We start from the raw sequence: 27,818 nt of genomic DNA, 5'->3' as shown, positions 1-27,818 counted from the left end.
CAGTGCACACTCTTCCATAACGTAGTGAGAACTGTTATTTGGGATGCAGCGCGAACACGCGCCTAACTTACCTCAGAATTGCTTTAGTTCAAACGACTTCCTTGTTATAAACTCAGTATGTTTATTAAAAAACAAGATTATTTAATATTCAACACCAAAATAATGTAATAATACGTAAGAAAAAGGGTTTACGGCTGTTAAATCATAGTGCAGCTATAATATTGGTACTAAAAATGTAGTTTTATTCGAGTAAAAGCACAGCTAGCAAAAACGGCTAATTTTCTGTTCTTTAAATAAAATCTTTAAGCTATTCATTTTGACTACTTTTAACACACACATTTTATATATAAATACTGTATCTCACAAAAGTGAGTACACCCTTCACATTTTAGTGTTCACACACACACACACATATATATATATATATATATATATATATATATAAAAGTTGGAAATACTTTAGAGTAGTCAATGTGCAGCTTGTATAGCAGTACAGATTTACTGTCCTTTAACAATAAATCAACATGCAGACTTTATTTTATTGTCTAAATAACTGGCAACAAAAAAAAAAGAGTACACCCTAAGTGAACATGTCCTCCTGGGCCTGGAATTCATCAGAGCTGCACATGTTGTTGCTGGGATCCACTTCCACTCCCCCATAATAATATCACGAAGCTGCTGGATCTTAGACACACAGCCCTTCGCCACCTTCCGCTTGTGGACGTCCCACACATGCTCAATATGTTCAGGTCTGGAGACAAACTCGGCCACTAACAAACACAGGGACATGATGAATAGGACATGTGACTCTGCACGGTTAAAATGTACAGCTGTTATCACTTAGGGTGTACTTACTTTTGTTGCCAATATTGGCTGTATAATGAGTTATTTTCAGAGGACAGTAAATCTCTACTCCTATACAAGCTGCACATTGACGGCTCTAAAATACAGTATACATAAGTTTCATTTCTATAGTATTGTCCTTTGGGAAGATATACTAAAATATTTGTTGAAATTGGAGAAGTGTTCTAACTTTTGTGTGCGAGTCAGCCAAAAAATTACAACGTATAAATATTTTAGTGCTGAATTTATTTCTATACTTTATATATTGTTATATATGATTCCATATGATTATATCAGCAATATATAAAGTATGAAAATAAATTTAGTATTAAAATCTCATACTATTTATCATACTATTTTTCTTTTTATGAAGTGTCAAAATTATTTTGGCTGATTCTACAGTCTCTACTATAGATCTAAATATGTGTGTGTGTGTGTCGCCTTTGGTGGGGAAAATGTAGAGGACTAAGGACTAAGCTCATGACCACCGTTCGTTTTCATTACATTATTTTTTCTTAGCAATAATAATTTTATGATCGTCCCTTGGAAAACCCAAAATGGTTACTGAAGTGATTTGAAACTGACAAAAGTAATAATAAATGAACAAAAAAAATTTTTACTAATAAAAACCAGGCATTGCTTTGAATTATGGTTTAACAAAAGCACTTCAAAAACCAAACTAATGAAACTGGCCTGGACAAAAATGCTCGTACCCTTAACTTAATATTTTGTTGCACAACCTTTTGAGGCTATCACTGCAATGAAGCAATTTCTGTAACTCTGAATGAGAGCTCTGCACCTGTCGACAGGTATTTCGGCCCACTCATCGTGAGTAAACTGCTCCAGCTGTCCACGGTTTGAAGGGTGCTTTCTTCAGACTGCGTGTTTCGACTCTTTCAGATGTTCAATAGGATTTAGATCGGGGCGTATGAAATCATTTTGATTAGAGAGTCCAGCTAAACTGTTCACATGGACGCTGATCTAGTTTGATCTGAGTTTATAAAGAGTGCTCAATTAAAACATAACTTTCTTTATTTCATATGAAGCATCAAACCTGCCAGAAATATAGTAGAAAAAGAACGTGAGCCCTCTTAGTGCCACTTCCTCTGCATTCCCAGAAAATCACCTCATGTCACCTTAAGGTACCTCAATGTGGGGCAGGCTTGTGCAAAAAGACAATATTTATTCCAAAAAAGGAGAAGCGATCAGATCAAGTGTTTAAATGGCTAATACACTGCCTGGCCAAAAAGCTCACTGTTTCTGAAGGGATCAAACAACTTATGCTGGAAAATGACTGGAATTATGTTAAGAACCCTTCAACACATTATTAAAACCTGGAAGGATAGTGCTGAACTGTCAGCTTCATGGATAAAATGTGGTCGGTAAAGAAAAAAAACATTCCTTGTGATCCTTAGATGATTCATGAAGTTGGATTGAAAAAAAATAATAGTGGAAATCACAGCTATGTTTAATAGTGAAAGTAAGAAAGTTTCCATACACACAGAGAAATAACCACTTGTTTGAGACTCGTCAGAAAAAAAAAAGCTTTCAGTTTGCTAGGGAGCATTAAGACTGGACTTTGGAGCGATTGGAAAAGTTCATGTGAACTGATGATTCCAGACAGACCCTATTCCAGAGTGATGGGCGTGTCAGGGTAAGAAGGGAAGTACATGAAGCGATGCTCCCATCATGCATTGTGTCCACTGTACAGGCCTCTGGAGGCAGGGTTATGATCTGTGGTTGCTTCAGTTGCTCAGGTCTAAACTCAGCAACGTTATGTGGCAATAAAATTACGAAGACCTGAATGTACAGAAGGATCGGGTTATCACATCTGTGGAGTTTCTTTTATCCCAAGACTCTCTTATCCCAAAATTGTAAAATAATACTTCTAAAAGTACGAGGAACCATTGTCACAAATTAATTAAAGGTTTACATCACCCCTCTTATCTAAAATTCTAATTCTCCAATTTTTTTTTCAATCTGTTTGTCCAGATAGGGGCAGTAAGTTCTGATTGAGGTGGTTGCATGATGTATTTTTATTATCGGGCTAATATCCTAATTATTAGTAGAATATAGGGTACAAACAACATAACGATAGTGACAGTGCAACATGCACAAGATGTTCTTTATCACTATTTATTGTCACAGATTATCGGTAAGAAAAGTTATTTTCTTGCTATCAGTTACGTTGTAGCAGCTTTGAAACAATCGTTCCTTCACCAGCATATGTATGGAAGTTACTGAGATGCAAAATGTAGCTTATGGAATATGAAGAAACTGGAAAGCAGGTGGCAGGAACGCTTGTCTGAAGACTTTCCCTTTTCGCATGTCGTTTCCATTCAGTGAGCATGTCTTGCTAATTATTATCTTTTATCCAGATATTACTAAAACAGGCCTCATGACCCATCCGCACGACAGTTTTTTAATGCCAATGGTTCTCTCCTAGGTTATATTTGTGCTCATTAAAAGCTCGATTGAGTCACTTTGTCATTTTGTTCCGATTTACTTGTCAGACTGTTTCCCCTGCTTACATCATCATCACTCTCTTATGTAGCTTCACCATGAAGTAACATTTCGAAAAGGTGAAATGTGACGAGTTGCTTTGTGAGATTTTAATTCTAGACTCTGGTATACTGTACGTGCCATCATGTTAACCTTGACTTTAACAGTTACGGACAGCACAAATATCGTAGCGGGTTGTGTTGCCACCTCACGTCGTTCGATCCCGACCTTGAGTTACCGTCCGTGTGGAGATTCTCAGGCTCTACATGTAGGTCGCTCTGTGTTCCTCCCAGCTTAAAAAAAAAAATAATAATGATTGTGGATCATTTGTATGTAGTTGTGAATTTGTGTACCTGTATTTCCTATTTCACGGACAATAGTCCCAGGATACGCTTTAGTGATTGGTGAAGTGCTTAGTGAAAATGAGTGAACAAACCACAACGTGTGCACTGGATTGTATTGAAGCTAGTTCTAAACTCAACTATAATGACATTTTTTAGTCCTTATCGTAATTTCTTGGAAGGAGATTCGCTAGCAGTTGTAAATATATCATCATGGTCAGCATAGTGTTTAGTATCAAAGCATGACTGTGTCACATCCCATGAGGCCCAAATTCTGTGTGGCAGGAAACATGGCCCCTTCTTTCCCTGCAGGAAATGTTTTCAGGAATGCACGAACGCAGCACCTATTCCTGCTCGCTGTAGAGCAAAGCAGCACGTAGCGAACGTCTGGATGGAGAGTATGGCTGTGAAAGCTTATCCGAGCGCAGAACCGAAGCTCTTACAAACAGCCTAATGGATTGCAAAACACAAACACCGTGTTCGTGCGAGAAACGTTCCCACCCAACTCTCTCTGTAAAGAAATGTGTCACTCTTTCATTTGAAGCCCACGTAATTCAAAATAACAAGCTTTAATTGAGCAAAACAGGTATCTGGCTTAAAAGCGCCATAAATAAAACTTTATTCTCTCAATTTATTAACAAGCCGCGGGGCGTGTCCGCGGCTGCCTAGCAAAGCGCTTAAAACTTTTGAGAGTTGCAGTCCTCAGGTCGAAGACCTATACACACATCTCTATACATTGCGAGCCATCTCTGACTCTCCTGGTCTTTACGTTCAGTCCCATCCTTTAAGAAATAAAAAACAAACAAACAAAATAACATAGCGATAATGCTGTAATAAAGGGGTGGCTGAGCAGCAGGTCTTTCCTTTTTACTCCAAAAAGGTTTGACTCGTTGAAATAAAAGTGATCAGTGGAAAAAAAAAAAAAAAAAAAAAACAGCAAATAAAAACAACTTTAAAATAACTGAATACATTTTTTTTGACCTCGCTTGATAAAGCCAGAGCAGCATGCTGCAAATTCTAAGCTGTAAAGTTCATAATCCCAAATTGCTAACGCTCATTTTCCTTCTCCTCTGTGCATTTGTTTATAGCTTAAAAAAAACAAAAATGAGCCAAATATTCCAAATGCTAGTGATAATGATACGGATAAAGATGATGATGATGAAGATTTAAAAAAGTGAACTAAAGAGAACTAACAGCCGAAGCAGCCCTGCTTTGGAGGAAGGCTTTGGGAAGAAAGGAGGAGGAGGAGGATGTGGGTGGGTTATAAGAGGAGAAGTCCGTGAAGAAGCTCATCTGCCGTCGGCGGGCGTCCGGCTGAGTGTTGTCAGGGAGGCCATGGCGCGGCCGAAGCGCTCGCACAGCTCCAGGGTGGAGTACGGCGGGAGCTTGGGCGGCTCAGAGAAGCTCCTGATCTCTGTAGAGCAGTCGAGCAACTTGGGGAGGAAATCGGTCAGCTTCTCCTGAAGATTGGCTGCGAACACACAGGAATGTGTGTTTAGATACGGAGAGACAACAAATAAACAACAGATAAGTGGTGCAGACTTTTCGCTGTGATCCCTGATGAAAACACTTTGAGACACTTGAAACAATAAACTGCCAATCTGATCTGACGGCGAAATAAAATAATAAAACTATAAAACTAGCAAATAAAACCCGGATGATAATTTACACACACGGCAGGACGCTGATTGGATTTTACAGCAGCATTACTAATTAATTAGCAGCCTCACGTTAGACTTTTAAGAACAGAAGAGCGCCTGTGTGTGTGCATGTGTGCTTTAAAATGCTTCGTTAAATCATAGCTGGATGTTTTTTTTTTTTGCGGTAAAACTAGGGACTGGATTTAAATCAAATCTGCAGTTACATACAGTATATTTTGTTCATGCATCTCAATTTTCACAAACTTCACAGCTAAATGATTTCCCTCGAACTTCGAGTCTGGTTCGTGCTGCTTGTAAAAACAGGCGTAATGGATTTCCATTAGAGCTGTCAGAACAAATTTTACTGTTTGCATAATAATAGAATCTTTTTAAAAAGAAAAATATTAACGCATGTTTAATATCTTAGGCACTGCCTTATGTCACTGAACATAAAGTCTACTGAATTGCATGAATCCTGGAATTTGCATTATGTAGGAATGTTTCCTGCAAAAACAAACAAAATAACGACGTTACATACATATACGCTGTATAATATATCTAATAAAGGAGTGTTTTTTGCTTATTTGAATTTCACTCTTCATATTTTAGTCGGTCATACGCGGTCAAAAAACATTATTCCCGTCATTATTAAATGAGAATGCTGCAGATTCTCAGGCGACTCCGCATTAATTCAGTTCCGTCATGCTATCCTACGTTATTCGGTGCACAAGTTGAGGATTTAATCCTTTTTTCTCTTATCTCAAATTTGAGCTTTTTAGCTATTATTCCTATTATTCCATGATGTCCATGAGCTTAAATAGGAAAAAAAAAAAAAAATCATGTAAATGACGCATTACCCAACCAGAAATTTGAAACATGACTTGTGTCTCTGCCTGTATTAAGGATTTACTCTGTCGTCGCATTTCAGCTTCAAGGCGAATTCGAACGATTTATAAACAGCTAAAAGTGTAACAAAGACTTTCAATACGATAAATATTATTGGCTTCATCAAATCGTATATAATTAAAGAGTAAATCAGAGTCAGAGCTGCACATGCACTTACTTGCGAGTCCACGTCTTTATCTCAAGTAGGAACTAATCGCTAAAAGGTTTTCATGTTTGTTTGTTTTTAAATAACATATGTTCGATATCAGCTCCTCTTATCTACGTGTACGTTATTTACACCAGCCCTTACGCTCCATCTCCTGTCCCAGATATGAGCACCAGCGGTTCCTCATGTCCTCAACGGCCACCATGTCCTTCTCCTCCATCTCGTCAAGGAGCAGCAGAGGGATGCACGGCACCACCAGCTCGTTCATGATGCTCAGGCCGTTGCTCACGTCCGGCTCCTCTCCGCTCTCGAACATGGCCGCCGCGTGCTCGTTCAGCTTCTGCGGAAACCATACGTGTACATGTACGCATTATATACAAAGCTCCTGGGGCTTGTGCGCGTCTCTCTCTAAAGTATTTCTCATCTGGAACATTTTTTTGATTATTCGTTTTTTTTTTGCACGTTACTGACGCAAGAGGCTGATGACGTGCCTTCCGATGTGCTCTCGAGAGCCCTGCGGCACAGGCAACCCTGTTGACCTTGCAGGCCTCTGCGAGTCAACTGCGGAATTAGCGAATAGGCGTGTGTCGCATTAAAGGGAAAAGAAAAAAGAAAAAAAAAGCTGCACAGTACATTAGCTATGTCAATGTTAGCAGTATTTCCAATTAAAGCAGAACAGCGGGGGGAAATAGCCAGGGCTTGAGAGTGAGCCAGAGCCCCCGCACGGCTCCAAAATGGTGGAGGTGAAACGAGGACAACGGCACGGTAATGTGTTTACACTCGCAGCAGCGTCTGCTTCCTAGTCGCAGCCCCGATGATTACATTAGAGCACAATAGCCGTTTAGGGTTACTGGGTGCACACACACACACACAGGTCCCAAAGTTCTTAGAAGGAGCACACACTGAGAGTAAGCAACCCACACACACACAAACAGAACGTGGCTGAGGATTATTTGATAAAGCTGAAAAAAAAAAAAAAAAAAAAAAAACTCAAACACAAAACCCCAGCTCGCTTTCAGGTGTCACGCGGTAAACGCGAGCAAAATGATCACGACTCATGAGAACGCTTCAGATACGCGGCACTTTCAAACACAAAAGCGCTACAGCCGTTCGAGTGAAACGCTCTTAATGAGCAGGGAGACGGAGAGACGGGGAAGGCCGGAGGGATCGTCTACGGGTCTGACGTGCGGGTCGGCCCCGAATGATGAGAAAAACACAAACTGAAACGATATGTGACGTGTTTTGGGATACAAGGTGAAGTTTCAACCCATTCCTTTTAAGCCTTTGTGGCTCAGAAAGCAAAAAACGCCATGCATTTCAAATTCAGTTGTTCATTTGAAGTGTTCCCTTTATCCGCTTTGTCAGAGAAATAAAAAATAAATTAAAAAAAAGAAGAAGAAGAAGAAAAAATCCTTGACCTTTCAACAATCTTTTCGAGCACGTCTAAAATTCCAGCCAGGTTGCATTACACTCGGGAGTTTTGTATTAAAACCAATTGCATCATCCTTCAATTATTTGGGGTAATATAAACTAGGGCAGTGGGTGTGTTAGGTCTGTAAGCGTGTGTGTGTGTTTGTGTGCGTGTGTGTTGGTACTGATTAATGGTGATGGCAGGATTTCAACGTCTTCTTTGCAGCAATAAAACTGGATGATTAATGTATTCGTAAATTCCATGACTCCTTATAATGGTGACACAGTAAAGTCTAAACAGTTCTTTAAACACGGTCCAAATTTCGGCACAAAAAAAAAATAAAAAATTGAGCATCACTTACACGTCTTTGTTAAAACATCGAAGTACTCCGTGACACGGTTTGATATCTTATTTGCTTCGTTCCAAATTAAGAGTCAGATTAATGTCTTGTTTCCTACGATGAGTGTGTGTTTCTTATAGATTAATCTCTTAATGATTTTTTTGAATTTCTGATGATAAACTTTGCTTCAGACAGCTGAGGGAGATTCACACACACACACACACACACACACACACACACACACATATATATAAATGGGAGGGGTGACCCCGAGGGCAAAGGGTTGTCCTGGAGCTGACGCACTCACTCATGCACACGCACACGCACACACACACACACACACTCACCAGCAGGCACTCCCTGCGAAAATGTCCTATGAGCTCCTCGTCATGTCCCCGGTACGGCCCTTTGGACAGCAGTTCTTTGTTGTACTGATACGCGTACACCAGGTACATCAGCGACTCCACGTAACTAAAATAGGAAGAAAAGAAGAGCGGAGCACCGCTAAGATCAGCATTTACACGGAAAACAGACCCTGAGCACAACGTCCTGAGTGAGCGTGACGTGCCGGTGTTATTATCATTAAACCGGTTCTGCTTCACTGCGACTCGTCAGTGCGACTGTCTACGAATAAACCGTAATTAAATGTACTAATTAAAAGATTTGCATTTCTCACAAGGATTCAATCCTGCCTTCGATAAGGGAGGCTCACAAAAGGATAGCAAATGGTAACGCTGCCCCCTGGTGGATTTATAAAAAAAAAAGTGGAAAAAAAAACCATATCTTTTCAAGGAAGGTCACAGTTTTCTCAGGTGTGCTTTTACCTTTTCTTCTGAAACAGCTCGAGGCCGATCATTAGGAAGATGGTGGTCTCGCGGAAATTCCTGTAGTCCTGATGCCATATCTGTTCAGACAAAAACAAGAAGTCAGAAACAACGTACGACAGGAATACGCCAGCATCTTATCGAGTGAAATCAGACGATATATTCATTTAATATTTATATAAAAGTTATTCAAGACCTGAACATGACGGAATAATAAAAAAAAAAAAATTTTTTAAGCGTAACAGGCATTTGGGAACACTGTGATGATGAAGCTGCTGACCTCGTACTCCTCCATGTTGACTTCGTCTGGCTTGATGAGCTCCAGCTTGGCTCGCGCCACCTTCATGACGCTCTTGCACCTAAGAGAGAAACGTACCGCCGTTAGAGCTGCGGCGCCGGGTGGTGGGGGTTTTGGTGACTCACGAGCTAATCTGAGAAACGAGACGACAAGACGGCAAGCCGTGTCCCGAGGCCTCGTGCCTAAGGCTATGAATCATTCTTTATTACTGCGAGAAAAAATGAAAAAAAAAAAAAAAAAAAACTCCACACAGCTCCAGAGGCGGCGTGTTTGGGCCGCGCTTGCGTAAAATCTAATTACACTCCTCAAAATAGAGGAGGAGGAGGAAATCAATTCGCTTATAAACACGGCTTGCGTGGCACACTTGGCATGATACAAGCCCACATGGGGGTGGAGGGGGAGGAGAAAGGGAACGGGTATTCGGGAACAGGAACATGGCACGGCCAGATTTTTTTGTTTTTTGAGCAGATAAAAAGAATGAAATGGTTAATTATTTTAAACATTAAACAATAAAGACAAAAATAATTAAGAAATAAAGACAAACTGGTGTACAGCTTTCCTATTAGTTGAACATAGATTAACTTCTAACCAATATTTTAAATTGTACGTTTTAAAACGTAATTAAGGAAAAGTTTGCATTTTCACACTTAAACTGTTACGATCAGACTCGAAAACAACCACTGCAGGATCAAAGTTATTTAACATCAAACATTATTCTAATGGTGCATTAATTGGTATTATTTTTTTGCTACATCATGCAAGTCGATGTCATCCTGGAAAAAAAAAAAAAAACGTAAAAAGACAAATTAAGCGCTGTGTTTTACCTCTCGTCGAAGCCGAGGTTCCTGTCGGCGAACTGCATGAGCAGGGTTCTCTCCAGGATCTTCTTAGGCGCCTGGTTCTGGATGAAGTAAACGATGATGTGCTGCAGCCGATGGTCATTCTGAGGCGCCGTATCTTCCTGCGCTAACCGCACCAAACGAGTGTACTCGACTTTAAGCGCCTGGTGGACGAACAGGAGGAAGAAGAACAAAAGAAAAAACAAACAAACAAAACAGGAAATTAACTGCATAGGAAGGATAAAATACGGTCAAGTAAAAAAAAAAAAAAAAAAAACGTCCACAACTATCTGGTTAGATATGTGGACACAGTGTGTGGGCGTGTCCTCACACAATGATTGACACTGGCAATGTAAAGATACATGCCTTAATCTGCTCACATACAGTATGACGATCTATTTCGACAATCTTGGGCTGATTTTCTGTAAGAGCTCGTTAACAAAACCAGCAAAGTTAGAGCTGGTGTACACATCGCCCGATTGATGTCTCGTCAATTGAGGAGAGACGGGTATAAAAAGAAAAAAAAAATGCGCATCAGTCATTAGACATCTTTCTTGACAGACTGAAAAACAGATGGCGGCTCTCGCTGGGACTCGAAGACGATCCAGATCACAGCAGCGAGAGTTATGAGAGTTGCGAGAGTTTGACCGCCGCTGATGATTTATCCGTCAACCGCTATTCCGGCACAGGCACCGTCACAGCCCGCTGGAACAGACGATTAGTGTCTTAAGAGCTGTCAGTCATCTGACTCGCAGTCAAGGTGGCACTGCCAATCAACAAAACACGTCAAGGCGGGACAGATGTAGCGGAATCGAAAGCGGAATTAAAGAGGGTGAAAATGCAGGCAGCCAAAAGGCAATTAAAACCAGGGCTTTAAGACAAAATGTCAAAAAACAAACCAAATGGAAATAGTTTTTTGTAAACGCGAATGCACTGATGTTATACGACTGTGCTGTGCAACAAGCTTGACTTTCAGAAAAAGAAAAAAAAAAAAGCAGCTTATTTTTGTTTACACAACCAAGCAACAGTTCACAGTTTAACTAGACATACAGCTTCAGGGAGCGATTATTGGGGTCCAAGCACTCTGTCATAACTAGCTGAACCATTGTTGGCAATAGCCCATATCGACATGTTTTTTTTTGTTTGTTTGTTTTTTAGGGAAACTGGAGAACCCTCGGGGAAACCCACATGGACACATGGCGAACATGTCAACCTCAATTCATTTATGTTCAATTCAATGTAATTTAACATATATAGGAATTTTTACAATGGACATCCAGCTCACATCCAGCTTTACAAAAACAATTATTCTAAATATAAATTTAAAAAACTCAGAAATGACGTGAGGAAGAAACATTAAATAGATGAACTAAACTCAAAAACGATCCTCATTTGGGTGATAACACGACCCTAAATTAACCCAGTTCTTTAACTGTGTGGTCTGAGTTTGAAAGTATAACCGTAAAACAGGAAAGGTGTTTTAGGTTGATATAAATTCCACTTTGCTAAGATCACCAACTGTTCACTGATGCAGACTTTGGTATAAAAGTATTCGTGGCAATTTCACACCTTAAACTATTCGAGAGATGACGCTTTCATAAACCGTCATGGTGAAACTATTTGGATCGATGGAATTTTCCTGGTTCTGTCTTTGTTTCCAAGTGGTTTCTTGTTTAATAAAAATTAAATAAATAAGAATAGTGGTATTTTGCAGGATTTACTTATGTAGAAACGGCTAATGCTGATAGAATTTAGATACATGTGTAAGAATAGGTACGTTATCTGTACTGTGGATGTCTTATCAAATTTGTTCTAAAAGAGAGGAAGCACAGAGTTTCACTTCTTTTTTTTGGAGACTTTAGGGTTAGCACAGAACTAACTTCTGACTAGACTTGAGACTATTGGGACTATTGCTATGGCTAACAGACTTGTGTTTATTTATGGTCCTGACATGATTTCTGCAGCATTCCTGTCCTGCTTAATGAGAAAAACTAGCTTTAGCTGACTGGTAACCAGATTCTGGTGTTTATCCTGCTACAATTACATGTCAAGAGTTAAATGTACAAGATACTCTCTTTAACTGATGGCGTGAAACAGATTAGCTCATAAGCAAATGAAGATCGTTTTGCACCTTGCTGAGTCGCTGCTCTATCGGACAAATCGCACCTTCTAGTGTTGTGTATCGGGGGTATTTTCATGTCACTATGACTTGCGGTTCGGCCTGCAGTTTTTGGCCTTTTATGGTGAAGAAACACAAGAAGAAGAAGAAAGAAGAAAAGAATACCCACAAAATGAACAGTGTTCTTTCACTGTATTATTGGACCACTAACAAAAAACAATAAGATTGCAGCATCAAGTGCTTGGACCCCTGATTACATTATCAAATTTTTATTGCAAAATCCCAAATTAAGTCTTGGTGCAAAATGATACCAAAACGTTAAGAGCTCACAACGCAACACACACACACACACACAGAGGGTTAGCACAGCCAGGGCTGCAGTCTTCCATGCTAAAGAAGTACCTTGAAAAAGGCTGCTTCAGGACCAGACTTGTCATACACGTTCCGGGCTTTGCCAATGGCCATTATAATACCCTGCATGTTTGGAGTCATCATTGTCTGCCCAAGGAAGGAAACCACGTTAATACGGTATGGCCTTGGTATTTTACACAGGGGAGGATGCTGATCACACGAGTCAGGTGCAGACATACACACCAAAGCAAACATGCGGCTCTGAGAGTGTGCAAAACGTCATGCAGAAACCTAATGAACAAACAAGTTCTGCTCGAACATGTGCGGTCTAGAAGTTTCTACAAGCCTGAGAACTTGATAAATGTGGCAGGTGAGATCTACAAAAATCTTTATCTCTATAGGATGTCTTAATCATTACTCAAATCAAGGGACTATGCAATTATTAGAGATGGAGGAAAAAAAATGCAATACAGGTAGTCCCCGACTTATGAACATTCGCGTTATAAATTTCCGCAGATACGAACGGACCGCGGTTGTACTTCCGGATCAAGATAGCAGTTCACAGTCCAATACAGTGGAAAACAGCTCTGAGACATAATGACTTGTCTGAGATTTCTCTTGCTACTTAAATGCGCAGAGAAAACACTGTTACATTTATGTAAGATTAATTTCCTTAGGTGCAATTACAGTTTTTGGCCACGTGATGGAAAATAGGACAGAGATTTAGTCAAGTGGATTGGTATGCTTTACATTGTAGATTCGTATTAAAGGCGTGTAAGACTCACTTTGTCGTACTTGAGAACAAATCCGACTTTTGAACATGAAACTCGTTGGTAAGTCGGGGACTTCTGGTACATGAATCCAAGAATTTGTTGATTTATACGTATATTGTTAAATTTAAGGTGGTAAGATGGTGCTGTTACTCTATAATCCTGCAGGTGGCATGCTCTGAACTATTCACACATCAGCAGGCAGCACAGTGTCCTCTAGGGTAGGAGCGAATGATTTGTGAAGTTTGTTCAGAATTGTAATGAAATCGAAAAAAAACAAAAACTATCACCAGATACTGGCTGATATGATATTAATGAATAAAAAAAAAATAAAATAAATTATATCGCGATACAAACTGGCACCAATGACCAATGCCCTTCACCCTTAAACGTTCCAGTGGTAACAAAAGTTATTGCTTTACCTCTTGCTGTTACAAAACGTCTAAGACTGGAGACTCCTCCCGTATATACTACACAAGCAACAAGCACAACCCAACATTGGGTTTGAAAAAAAGTGTGTTTAAAGACATATAAACTCATGTCAGGTCCAAACCACATGTCCGATTACATGCTGAACGCAGAAACCCCCGTCAGAGAACCTGAGCATGTGTCTGCTATTTCAGCGCACTAACAAGTACTCATGAAATTTAAACAGGCTGTTAATGATGCGTCTAGACAAAACCCCAGGTCAGAATCACACACATAGGCTGCAGCAGGAACAAGCACTACCTCGTCGTCGTACCCCCCCTCTCGTGCCTGAATGACAAAGGTTCCTACGTGAGGGATGGCCACCTCCACCACCCGATGGGGAGCGTCTGCGGTGGAGGAGGAGCCATCCTGGGCGGGGTCGGGGAGAGGGGTCTGGGCAGGGGAGGCATGGGACTCAGCCTTGCAGGTCATGGAGGTGAGGACAACAGCAAGGGACAGAACAGGGACAGAAATAAAACAGTGAACATAATGAGGATTTAATATATAACATGCACACTATATTGCCAAAAGTATTCGCTTATCTGCCTTTACATGCGTATTAACTTGAGTACCATTCAAGTTCTTATAATATGATGTTGGCTCCGCCTCTTTTGTAGCTACAACAGCTTCAACTCCTCTCGAAAGGCTTTCCACAAGGTTTAGGCGTGTGTTTATGGGAATTTTTGACTGTTCTTCCAGAAGCACATGTGTGAGGTCAGACACTGCTAAACCTAGCTGCTATAGCTGTAAAGGGGGGCGGGGCCAACATTATATTAAACCATTGAATGAATATTGAACAACTAAACACAAAGAGACCAATAATTGTCAAACAATATCAGTGATTACAAATCCTGCTCTGAAAGTACGACACACTTCTTCTACTTCCCAAGAACCAGCTGAAAGACTCAATATTCTGAAGAGACACGTGTTTAGCGGTACAACATGACTCATGATGTAGGAGAAAGAAAAAAACCCAAGACAGTTTACAATTCGAGCATTATGATTTGTTTTTTTTTTCTTTATGAAGGGATTGCTCCTTGAGCTCGTGTCAGGGGTGAGCGTCAAGTACTGTTTGTGTTATTTAATAAAGAAACATGGCCTTATGAATTCATTCAGTTTGCAGCACGGATCCACAGAAAGGAAATGTTATCCAGGTTTAACTGCTTGTGAAAAAAAAAGTGAATGCTTCGAGTATTTGGTGAGAACCGTGCTGGAGCGTTTTTCTCAGAGCAGACATGATAATCACGGCACAAGGCCATCAAACCAAACCAAACCTACTCGAGGTACAAAAACCAAAGTAACCAAACATTATTGGACATAAAAGCAGATTAGAGTTGATGCCGGAAGGAATCATGTGATCTAAATAAATACGATCTAGTACACACCTTTAGTAGTATGTGCCTTTAAAACCCTTACACTCATCTGCGCTTAAACTAATCTAACAGCGTCTCCCAGTAGGTCCTCCGAGTTCATTAGGAAAAAAAGAGAGAAAAAGAGCTAAACGCCCCCAGAGGAACTGACCCAGACACCACTCGTCTGGCTTCTCAGCGTGCATGTGCATGTGTGTGTGTGTGTGTGCGTTTAGTTTCTTACAGCGTAAAGCAGGGCCTCGGGATTCTTCTCATCCTGTTCAGCTGCGGCTTTGTTGATGGCTCTCTCCGTGTCCTCCTGCAGGTGCTTGGAGTCGTCCGTGGGCGACGGTTGCTCCATGTAGTCCAGGTCCTGCTGGCAAGCTGAGAGTCCACACACACACACACACACACACACACTCAGAGCGAGTCAGCAACTCATTAGGACCACTCCAACTCTCTCAGCCATATGTGAAGAGTCTCTGGAGGGGTTTTCATCCACCTGTTTTTACACCGTTATTGAAATGCATTGCATTTTGAATTGCATGACCAAAAAAAAGAAAGAAAAAAAAGGAAAAAAATCCTAAAAAACCAAACAACTCTTGTTTAAAACACAATAAAACAGTTTGATTGCACCTCGCAGGAACGATTCTTTCAATATGATGTGCTTCGATGTTGAACATGCGATTCTAAACGACTGATAATGATTTTGGTGTTGAATTAATCTACCATCAGTAACACCACAGGAACTCTATGATGCTGATGATCCTGATAATCAATGATGATGTTTTCCTGCGTAACACCTACAAAGTTTCAGAATTAAAGCTGCAAAAACTTTAACTAATGACAGAGTTTGTAGACTTTGTGCTTATCCAACATATAGAGCTATGTTTTATTTTTCTGTTTATGTGTATGACGTGTCTGGTATAAAGTCTGACCGGTGCTTTCTGCAGGGCTCGTCTCGGTGCTTATGGGACGAGGAGACGCTGCGGCGGCCGCTGCTGCTGCCAGGGCCATCTTCTCCTGCTGGGCTTTCCTGGCCTGCATGGCGTCCCACTCCTCCAGCTCACGCTCGAACTGCTGGTTGTCCTCCTTCACGTACTCCTTCAGGTCTGGAGGCAGCTTATCTAGGCCGCTCAGCACCTGGCCTGTCTCCTTATCAAACTCCTCTGAGAGAGAGACACACACACACACACAGAGGCTTTTGTTTACACACTCAGCCAATGTTGATATCTTAGGGCACCTGCTTTCCAGACGTACAAACACAAAACCGTAACATTCTCGAGGATACGGGGTGTTACTGTAATCTCAGGAAACGTGACTGTTTTTTTTTTTTTTTTTAACAGACCTTCATTATGCATGACTTTGGAATGGGAATGACTAGTCGATCTCCTGATACGATACGATGTCATGATACCTCGGTGCAGATTTGATTAAAACTGTGATTCTAAAAGGATCATGATTTTATAAAATATTACAATTTGATATTACTTCTTTCCCCAGATTTTATTACAATTTTAAACCTTTAGAAAAACTTAACGAGTAATTAAATGTAGCCCGTCCCTTATAAACCAGGCGCAGCATTTGAACAACTTCTTATAAAGTTTATAAAATAAATACAAGATTTTAACTTTAAATGAAATGAAACAAAAAACGCTACATTTTACCTAAGCAGCACGTATCTCTTATGTTATGCGCCATAATTATTACTTCTAAACTAACTTCGCAAATAAATCACTTCTACCACACAGGATAAAAATGTGTGATTACTTCAGACCTGTAGGATTATAAATAGCCAGCGATGTTTTACCTCCTCAAACGCCTCCAAAGTTTCAAACTCAACTCGTCAGAGCATGTGCAGGTTAAGTTAATCAATGTTTTGATTAACTCTGGTGTAAGTGTGTGTAGTGATGAGTGGGTTTGAGACTAATTCACTCACAAAATTTGGGGAAAAAAAGCAAATTGGAGACTTTAGTAAGACATCTGTGATTGTTGATAATGTAACGTCATAAAAATGCATTTCTGTTGCGCCACTCGGGACAACACACAAAAGCATCGTGATTCATAACCGAATAGATTTTTCTCTATCTCTAGTGTTTTTTAGATTTCCTTTTTTTTTTTTTATACTTTATTTCTCTTAATTAAATGATTAATGAATATTTATCATTTGTAGCAAATAACAGAACAAGTATTAAGTATCCATTATCCAAAACTGATCTCTTTAGTTTTTCACTGGAGTAAATAAACTTGTGATCTACATCTATCTCAGCAAAATCTTTACCAAACATCAGCGTGTGTGTGTGTGTCTTGACACAGTGTGAGGAAAGAAGCACAGATATTTATAGAGTGAGACAGACACTTATGAGCTACGCGATCTCAAAGCTGCAGCACAAAATAAATGATGTTAACCGAAACGACACGCTGTGAGCATAAATATGAAACGCAAAATGAACAAGAAGGTTCCTATAAAAAGCTCTTCGCATTTTGAGGAAAAAAACAAGGATCGTTAGATCATCATTAGAAGTGGTGCGCGCTTCCGTGTAATTACCCTGAACCAGGAAGGGCTTCTTGTCGTTGATGTACATGAGGCAGTACGCGCTGGCGTTGCGGTAGCCTCCGAACGAGTCTCTCACCAGCTCCTCCCACGACGACTTGGTCACCGAGATGTCGTTGTATTTCATCCAGCAGCGGTGCTGCGGGTCGTAGATGTACGCCCAGTAGTGGCCCGCGTTGGCCTGGCCTTCGTGCACCAGGACCGCATGCAGCCGGTACGGCACCTAAAAAGACCGGTATAGGGTTGAGTGACTGAATAGTGCTTGTGGAAGGTATAGTTTAGCATTTTTTTTCCTTTCTGTCATTTACTATACCGGTAGTCCCCGACTTATGAACATTCAAGTTACGAATTTCCGCAGATACAAACAAACTGCGGGTAAATCACGGAAGTAGCTCACGTGTATTGTACTAAAAAAAATATACACACTGCAGTGCACCAGATACCAATATTTACAATTTTTTTTGTAAGCGAAAAAAAAAGTCCGGTATATCGTATGTGTGAGTCGGCCTCACAGATTTTAGTTAAACCGAACCACGATGACATGACCCGATGGTGAATAGTCCTAATTTCGGAAAATTCTCAACGAGTCAGAGTTCACAGTCAAATATAGTGGAAAACAGCTCCGAGACAAAATGTCTTGTCTAAGATTCGCCTAGCGATTTAAAGGTGCATAGACAAGACGCTTACATTTGTGCAAGATTAATTTCCTTAGGAGCTATTATGGTTTTTGGCCACCTTATGGCAGTGTGGGGAAAGGGGACAGAGGTTTAGTTAAGTTTATTGGTTTACTTTACATTGTATTTTTGTGCCAAAGGTGTATAAGACTTACTTTATCCGACTTAGGAACAAATTAGACTTACGAACGTGCTCTCGGAAAAAAACTCGTTCATAAGTCGTGGACTACCTGTTTTGGGAAAATAATCGACTAGCACTGACACTGACTACTTCCATAAATAAATATACATGTTTTTTGTTAAATAACAACATTTAATTCCACTCTGCACCATACAGGTTGTTACTATAGAAATAACACACAGAATTTCTATTACATTTTTTTATAATTTTACACAGAAAAAATAAACAAATCTGACCTGCATCATGGTCTTGTCTGAGTACATGAGCTCGATGGTTCTGTGGATCCTGGATATACTCCCCTGAAGATCTGGCATGACAAGCACATGGTAAGCTTGTGAAAACGTACATGAAAGCATGTGTGTGTGTGTTGTTTGTCATCACTGTACCTCTGGTGTCGTTCTCCACCTCGCTCCTCCAGCGGTGCAGGCAGCCCTCGAGCACGTGCAGCTCTTCCTCAGTGATGTGTCGTGGTGCAGGGTGCATGGGCAGGTCGGGGGGCACGCGGGACTGGGTGAAGGGTTTATGGATGGGTATGCGCTGCTGCTGCTGCTGCTGCTGCTGCTGCTGCTGAGGCTGCTGCTGCTGCTGCTGTTGAGGTTGCTGAGGTTGAGGAGACGCCCCGGGGCCATCTGGAGGAGGCGAAGGGCTCTGCTCTGCCACGCTGCAGAGATTTAAAGTGCATTACAGATTACAATCCACACACTATTATATTCACTAAACAGTAAACACACTGCGAGACAATCACAACGATGTCTCCATCAATAGAAAAGGACAACAAATTAGACCGAGTGATGGAGACGGAACGAATCGGATGACTGTAAACAGATGTATCGACCAGGCTAGTGGCTCACCTCGGTGTAGGAGGCACCAGTGATGTTGTACCACCAGGGGGCGCTGATGTGTCAAAGTCCTCGATTGGTGAAGTGCACACAGGCTTGCTGGAGGCAAACTCCATGGCGTACTGTAGAACATCCGCGAGAGGGAATCTCTTAGGACCGGAGCCGTAACTGAGATATCTGAGAGGGAGACAGAGAGAGAGAGACAGAATGTTCTGGTTAATACTGAGAGAGAGAGAGAGACAGTGAGAGAGACAGACATGTGAGACAGAGTGAAAGAACAAATACACACTGATCACCGTTATAATAAAAATACTTAATAATTACTATTATTATTATAATGTACAGTGCCCTCCTGGTTACGATGTGTTCTTAAGCTTTCAATAAATTAATTGTTTATTGCAGAAGCATAACCTCACACTGAAAATAAAAAATTCTAACCTTTAACTCAAGTGAAAAAAAAAATGACTATAAAACATTACTATAAGAAATATATATAAATTATCTTTTCCACAATTATATAAATTACCTTTTCCACAATTATTGGCACGCCCAACATATAAAAATCACCTGTTCCACAATTATTGGCACCCCTAACGTATATATTTTTTAAAAAAATCACCTGTTCCACAATTATTGGCACGCCCAACAAAAAAAATTCATCTGTTCCACTATTATTGGCACCCTAACAACTCAGGTAAAATAAATGTAATGGAAGCATTTATTTTGTCATTTTTATTGTAGTTTTTAGATAAATATTAAAAGCCTAAGAACACATCTTGACCGTGGGTGCCATTAACTGTAGAGGGAAGTATATATATGCTTTCCTTTTTTTTCCTTTTATAATGTTCACAAGTTTCACTTTATCTTTACTTTAATTAAATGTCTGTACTCTTTTATGTTCCATACATTTATTGAGTATAATTATTCTTTCTAATACTATTCTGATTTTTGTTTTTTTACTATCTACTCCTGTTTTTTTCTTGCAATCTATTTCTAAGCTTCGGCAATACGAATATAAATATTTGTCATGCCAATAAAGCACCTTTGAATCTTAAATCTTAAGAAAGTGAAAGAGAGAGAGAGATGTGGAAAGAGTGAAGGAGAGACATGTGGACAAAGTGAAAGAGAAGAAGAGAGAGAGATGTGACAATCAAAGAGAGATGAGATGTGAACGAGAAGTGAAAGAGAGCAGATGGACAGAAAGGGAGAGAAAAAGAGAGCAGAGTGCGGTAAGGAGGAAAAAAGAGAGACGGAGGCAAAGAGAGTCAGATAGGCATAAAAAGAAAGATGAAGTGGAAAAAAAAGATATACAGAGAGAGAGAGGGAGAGACAAAAATATTATTAAAAAAACAAGATGCACAGAGAGTCAGACGGTGTGAAAGAGAGACAGAAAGCAAGACAGACTGATACAAGAAGGAAAGACGGATATAGAAAGCGAGAGAGAAAACGAAAGTCATCCAAATTTCAGGCTCTATAAATATAAGCTAAGCACGGTGCTGTTGTGAGGTCTGCCACAGTGACAGCTCGTCTCCGCTCAGACATTCACCACACACTACAGGACATATTGCTTTACAAATATTTACAATGTAACAGCTTTCAATTACGCTACCGAAGACACGAGACGCCTTTGTGCTGAATTAACACTCGCGGAGAACGAGACTCGCTTTAACGCTGTGTGTGTTGTGTGTGTGTATGGCCTAGCCGTTTTTATCCTCACCTCTCAAGTCTCTGCTGGAGGACGGTCAGGTGCTCCTTCAGCCTTCTGATCTCCTCCCGCTTGATCCGTGTGATCTCTCGATTCCTGTCCATGTACCTGAGCAGACGAGTGATTTCCCAGTCAAACCGTTTTCAGTATCCGTATCTTTCTAATGCCTGAGAGACAGAGGATGAGGACGTCACTCACCTGTCCATGTAGAGTGTCGGGGGAAACTCAAGCTTGTTGTGAATCTTCTCGGGTCGGCCCAAAGCCTGATTAAACTCGAACCGTGACAGCTCGAAGGTCAGAACAGGGGGAAGTTCAGTAAACCAGTGCTGAAGGGAAAAAGAAAAACTAATCAGAACTTTATTTATTTATTTTTATGGTGAGAATTTAATTTAAACCGTGCTTAACCTGCCGCCTGACTTTTTACAAAATGGCTTCAGAACAAAAAACAAGAACCAAATTTAGACAAATCCACACTCACCTCCTGTCCAGACTTGGCACAGTTTTCAGCAGAATGCAGAGACTCGATCTCGCCCTCCACCATAGCGGCCTCCAAACACTCGTGTAGGTCCTTAAAGCCGTTAACCTGTAGCGGGTACTGTCCGAACATCTCCGTGTTCTCAAACTTCTTCCCTGATTAAAAAAAACACACATGCAGATCTTAAAGACACCTCATACTTCTATGGTATGACACCTCATACCTCAAAAATTATTCTGACGCTTACTATGGAATTTAGTTTAATAAATTTTTACTAAAGACAACTTCTTTGCCTCTTAATACTTTGTCCATCTGTCAACAAGCTTTCACATTTAATCATTAAATAATATTTCAGGCTAAGCTGCGATAAACGAATGCACCGCTGTCTTCACTTTTTTATCTTTGTCCTAGCATGGCTGCTTTCAGGAGACTGAACAAATGAAAGTCAGATAAAGCAAGATCAGGACTATAGTGAGATCAAAATAAACTGATCAAAATAAACCAAAGTTTGGGGTCAAGTGTTCTCTGTAACGAATATGGAAAACCCCAAGACTCCTACAGTCCCACACAACATAACCATACAGCTCTGTTCCGGGAGCATGTTCATAAGTCCAATTTGTTCATGTCAGTCTGACAAAGTGATTCTTATACGCCTTTGACATGAACAATGTAAAGCATACCAATCCACACGACTAAATCTTTGTACCCTTTTCCTCAGACCCACAGATCATATTTCTCTAACACTAAGTCAAGTCTGGTACTCCCATACACCCATGTATTATATTTTCTGAATAAAAAAAAACTTCCTAGTATGTTAAGTTCATAATTTTCCCACGTTTTTGTTCTGGTTGAGGCCTTTGCTATGATCTTGATTTTAACCCATCTCTGTCAGAAGGTCAATCCCACATCAAGGATCAAGGACAAACAACCAAAGGACGAAAGGGTCTCCACTGACCATAACTTCCCTATCCATAAACTCTTACCTTCAAGGACACCTACAGCCAGGAAGCGCCCATAAAACAGCTCCACCATTGGGTTCTTTGGCTTCTCACCCTCCCTGTAGGGGGGGGGATTAATGGGGGGAGAGAAAGAGAACTATAGTGAGAAAATCAGTAGCACTTGGGTAAATGTAACCCCGTCGTCCCGTGGGTCAGGTTCGGTGCTCATTCAAATGGAACTAATCGAAGTCATGTAGGTAAATGCAGCTCATTCATCATCGTAGCACTTTGCTAATGGCTAGGCATACATAATACTCAAAAGGTCATAGGTCACTTTGATTGATGAGGGTGCACGAGGAAAGTCGCCCATTCGTCATAAAAATAAAAAAAAAAGAAACGTAAAGGTGCTAGAGCAGATGTGTGCTGAAGCTTACCTGTCTTCCTCTGCCTTCATCTGGAACGCGTCCTCTAGCCAGTCGAGCAGTTTGTGAGTGAACTCACTTACATCCTGCTGTAAACCACACACACACACACACACACACACACACACACACACACAAAGTCATAAAAGAGCCGCAGGGATTTTTACACACAGGTCACGCAAAACACCGGCAGCAGAGCCGCACCAATCGATGGCCACTTATCACCGCTAATCACTTGTGTGTGTTAATACGCGCGTTAACTCAAGGGATACCGCAAAACATCGGAAGCAAACCTGCTGCGACTCGCTAGACTTAAAGGCATCCTTGAGGATCTCCACGGCCTTGGACGGGTCCACGTATTTCCTCCTGGAACCCACCATCAAGGAGAAGAGGTTCCTCAGCTCCTGCATGAAGGGCAGGTTCCTGTGCTCCTAAACACACGAAGAAAAAAAATTATAATCAAGTCATATGTATACATCATATCTACATAATTTAATACAATACCATCACAATACCAAGTTTCACTGAGCATGATGGAGAGTTTTTCTGGTAACTTTGTCACACTCGCTCCTTTCTATTTTTATGCAAATCCCAGGAGCGTACATTAGGTTTTTAATGTTTAATGTTTTTTTGTTACTTTATACTTTCTAATAATAATTTTTATGTATTTTTTGGGTCTGTGAAACGAATAATTTGAGTTCTCATTATTACTTATGCAAAAATTTGATTTGGTTTATGAGCGTTTTGAAATACAAGCCCACTTCTGAAACAAATTATGCTCGTGATTCAAGGTTCCACCGTATATAGAAATTCTTAATGATTTTGTACATAATTATGTAGAAATTATATATAAAATATATTAAAATGGCAACGAAATGCTACAACAAAAATCAATTATAAGTTCCTGAAGTTTTTGCAGACTCTTAGTGAATTTCAGGAATTGTTGAGCTGCGCCAGGGTTTCTGAATTCAGGTGCTGATTTGCTTTTCACCTAATTTGTTTTACATAAATAAGAGACACTGCTTTAATATTTCCGTTTAAGTCAAAGTAGAGCTACTGTACTTGTACTGTACTAATGGTGGAAAAGAAAAAAAATTAATAAATACAAAGCAAATATAGAAATGTGTGTAGAATTACGATTATCAAACAAGACCCAACTTAAAGAAACATTAGCATGATGTTTTTCTGACAGCTTGGGAAGATGGTTAGATTTATGATTTTCAATTATATTTGTTTTTTTTATCTAGGAAATAATTTTTAATACCATCCATTAAGCAACACAGTTCATCTTAATCTCTCGTGTTCTGACATGCCAGGAGTACAGCTGAATAAAGTCCAAACTTTTTCTCTGCCGCTCTGAGACAAAGAAGGAGTGTCCTTTGGAGACGTGGGTTACTTTCTGCTGAACGTGGATAAATATTCGGAATGTGGTAACTTTTTTACGATCAAAAATCTCTAGTCATAGTAATTAAACATGTCCTGAATTCCGAGTGATATTTGTCATGCTAAGAGATTACAGCCTAAACCCTTCCTGTGCTTTTCCACCATCCTTCAAAAGGAAGCGAGTAATCGAGTGCAGGACTGAATCCTACGAGGCTCGGCGGTCCGGTGGCCCTAGAAGCCGCTTAACGCAGATTAGACGTAGTGTTAAAGCCAAATAACAGATAGAGCCTAAAAAACATGGCTTTCTTCAGTTCACTCCTCCTGCACGGTGGCTAACGGGGGAACTGGGCTGAAACCGGGGAACTGCAGGACTTCACCAAAGGTCACTGGGATGAAATCTAATCTGGTGTGTGCATGCGTGTGTGTGTGTGTGTGTGTGTGTGTGTGTGTGTGTGTGGAAATAATACAGTCAGGTTGCTGTGTGAGTGAGTGTTCTAGAGTAGAGTAGTGGATGATCTACCTTCTGGTTCCGAGGTAAATCCTGCACCCGAGTAGGAGGAGAGTAGTTCAACACCAGTCTCTGGAACTCCAGAAGGTTAAACAAGGACTGAAAAAAAAAAAAAAAAACGCAAATATGTCAAAATTGATGAAAATAGCAAGTTTTTTATTTTTTTTATTTTTATTTCAGAAAGGATTAAATGTGAAGAATTTATTCACAAAAAATTTGGTGTACATAAAAGGCAAATACATAATTTCAAGTTTGTGCAAATGTTTAAGGCTCCAACGGAAATTTATGGTTCTGATCATATTACCGTTTCCAGGTCAAATAAATAAATTATAGAAATATTACATTTTGCAATCACTTCTACTAAATATATATATTTTTTTAATCTTCAAAGCAATGAACTTTGGGGAATCTAGATCTGTATCTACATCTATATAAAACAGAAATAGACTTCAGTCACAGACGTGTCGTTTACGTCATCAACCTTTACGTCAGACTGTCGCTCCACGCTGAACGAGACAGTAGGCGAAGTCGACTACAACGAGAAAACGGCTACGACGTCCCGAGCTCATACTGTAGCTACTGAAACCCCGGATCAGACTGCGACCCGTCCAGTTTTGGTCTTGCTTTCCTGTAAAGGTCTTCATTAGAGACAGTTTCATCATGGTGTTTGGTGGGGTTTTGCAAATGTACTTGACACAGTACTGTTGTTGCAAAAACTGTTCCAGAACAACAAGAAAATTTGTGTTTCCAAACGTTTGAGTAGTAGTATGTGCATATGGATTAGGGCTCTAGTCGAACTCGGTGTGATATTCAGCACCACAAAATTAGAATCTGTCAGCTTGACCTGGCAACCCAGTCCTGCACTAAGCATGTGGGAGAGAGTTTGAACCCCCAGATCTGATTTCGATAGTCATATTGCCAAGCCCTACTTGACAGAAAGAAATCTAAAACAAAAAGTAAACAACTATTTCATTATAACAAAATTAATAGCACCCTGCAAAAGGAGAAAGCACTTGTGTAGGTGTTTTTAATTCATTTTATATTTTTCACTCTAGCCGAAGACGTCTGAACTTTTTAATCACTGAAAGATTATAGGAGGCAGACTCAGAAGTTGTGCAACACAAAAAAGTATTTGCGCTATAGAAGGTTCACACTGGGGGGGGAGGCAGCCATATCAATCACGGCGACAACAGCCAATCACAGGCGGAGTGTGTGTAACGTGCTCCGTAATGTTGTGTGAGCAGCAGGTTGAAAAGATTCAGTCAGCTGGCTTCACATGTCTCAGAGGAAGAATGCGATACCCTTCGCCCTCTCTGGTTTCTTGGCTGTGGTCTGTCGGAGCGAGAGCCGCCAGCCAGATGGGCGGGAACTGACCATGACTAAATTAGGAGGGGGTAAAAAATACGGAGGAAAATCTTTGTATTATTATTATGATGTATAAAAAAAAAAGATTGTTTTAGTCACCATTTTGTCATTATCGGTGTTTTAACCATTAAATATGTGGCGCGCTGTAATTTGGAGGAACTTTCCCCATGTTTATTTGGTATTTAATTAAATTTTCTTACGTCCTAAGTCTTTCCCGTGTAACTGCTGCGCGACAGCGTGTTCAAGGTGCCATGCATTAGCTGGCTGCTCAGTTTAACTGATTAAAGCGTGTTTTGATTTGGACTCTTGTGCAAGCGTTACTCCTGGCTGTATTATTAATGTACGAGCCTCTGCACAGCTCAGAATGTCAACAGCACTCCCCGTAGCCCTCTGAATGATTCTGCTTTGGCATCTTCTAGAGTCCGGTTACACGCGGCGAGGAAAACAGCATGTGACCGTGTGTATCCGGTGACCCAAACACACATCACTCCACATCACGGCTCATGTTTTACTGTTGGCCGGCGGAGAGCAACACGCAGCGCAGCGCAGCAACACGAGTGGAGATTTATTTGGCAGGATCGGGGAGAATTAACGTTCCTATTCCCTTAAAAAGGGATGCGTTTGATATCTGTTTACTACGTGAAATGAGTTTACGGCGATATTAGAGAGCTCTATAAACAAGCAGGGTAATTTTACACATAATATAATGATATCTTGTTATCCCATCTCTAACTGGCTTTTATTTATAGAAAATAATTGTGCAATATTCCATATTTAGTATCCGTTGAAGCAGCTGTATACTCTAGAGCACAGGGTCATCAGAAGAGCAACTGTTGTTTTGACCAAAATTGGGGATTTAACGAGTTGCATCTTTAATCTTATCAACAAAAGAGAGAGAGAAAAAAAAAAAGTTTATATCAGAGAAAACGAGAACTAAATTGTTCTGCAAACTGCATGGAAAATTAACTACCCTCTAGGGTCACAGAATTTGTTAAACTTAATCGTTAGTTATTAACGGTAATGACGAACATTTAAGTGTAATTTAAACCATTCTAGAGCCACAAATTAATTATCAATATTATTTATATTAATCACTACCTGAACTGCAAGTGCACCCCCTTGTGGTGGACAAGTTAACATAAGTAAGCTACAAAGAAACATTACGCAAAACAAACATTGCACTGGCGACTGGGACAATTTTGGGATAAAAAAAAAAAAAAAAAAGAAAAACTCAACCTTCTGGACAACACTACAATACAAAGTGATCCTGTTCTACGTGTGATGTGTCAAACAAGCCTCGAGCACTTTCGCGACTCGATGTCAGACCGATTTAGAGATCAGAGAGCCGTGCTGAAAAGTAAGACCTGGGCACAACGGAGCTCACTTGTATGACGGCGCTGAACCAGCAGGTGTTGCCCACGTTCTTTAAGCCCACGGGGCAGTTACCCAGCCGCTTCCTGTCGTGAGGGTTGGGCGAGTCGCTCCACACCTCAGTGTGGGTGCGCTTCAGGCTGGCTTTGTTCTCGGCTATACTCGCCTCCAACACCCTGAGAAAGAAAACACCACGTTAGAATAATAATAATAAAGACAATAAAGAGTCTGAGGTTTTTTAACGCGTTGTGTGTGTG

At 40.4% G+C, this 27,818-nt stretch overlaps 1 protein-coding gene across 2 annotated transcripts in view; it reads right to left on the bottom strand.

Moving 5' to 3' along the window:
* Positions 1-4,236: 4,236 nt before the first annotated feature.
* The window catches only part of usp25 (ubiquitin specific peptidase 25), a 28,924-nt gene continuing 5,342 nt past the window's right edge, over positions 4,237-27,818 (bottom strand). The window contains exons 5-26 of one of the 2 annotated variants that reach the window (XM_053516158.1): positions 27,575-27,737; positions 24,838-24,924; positions 23,228-23,365; positions 22,947-23,023; positions 22,558-22,631; positions 21,578-21,729; positions 21,298-21,425; positions 21,112-21,207; positions 19,407-19,571; positions 18,942-19,216; positions 18,792-18,862; positions 17,695-17,923; positions 16,085-16,315; positions 15,391-15,530; positions 14,059-14,217; positions 12,611-12,706; positions 10,075-10,253; positions 9,233-9,311; positions 8,953-9,032; positions 8,476-8,599; positions 6,522-6,717; positions 4,237-5,157 (exon numbers count right to left, since the gene is read on the bottom strand). In XM_053516158.1, coding sequence (XP_053372133.1) covers positions 4,976-5,157; positions 6,522-6,717; positions 8,476-8,599; positions 8,953-9,032; positions 9,233-9,311; positions 10,075-10,253; positions 12,611-12,706; positions 14,059-14,217; positions 15,391-15,530; positions 16,085-16,315; positions 17,695-17,923; positions 18,792-18,862; positions 18,942-19,216; positions 19,407-19,571; positions 21,112-21,207; positions 21,298-21,425; positions 21,578-21,729; positions 22,558-22,631; positions 22,947-23,023; positions 23,228-23,365; positions 24,838-24,924; positions 27,575-27,737 — 3,121 coding nt within the window. In that variant the 3' untranslated portion in view covers positions 4,237-4,975. The remainder of the gene's footprint in view (positions 5,158-6,521; positions 6,718-8,475; positions 8,600-8,952; positions 9,033-9,232; positions 9,312-10,074; positions 10,254-12,610; positions 12,707-14,058; positions 14,218-15,390; positions 15,531-16,084; positions 16,316-17,694; positions 17,924-18,791; positions 18,863-18,941; positions 19,217-19,406; positions 19,572-21,111; positions 21,208-21,297; positions 21,426-21,577; positions 21,730-22,557; positions 22,632-22,946; positions 23,024-23,227; positions 23,366-24,837; positions 24,925-27,574; positions 27,738-27,818) is intronic. The other variant, XM_053516157.1, reaches the window with a different exon arrangement.

The sequence above is a fragment of the Clarias gariepinus genome, chromosome 17, assembly GCF_024256425.1.
Source record: "Clarias gariepinus isolate MV-2021 ecotype Netherlands chromosome 17, CGAR_prim_01v2, whole genome shotgun sequence".
NCBI classification, from domain to species: domain Eukaryota; kingdom Metazoa; phylum Chordata; class Actinopteri; order Siluriformes; family Clariidae; genus Clarias; species Clarias gariepinus.
This window is presented reverse-complemented; position numbering and strand designations above follow the sequence as displayed.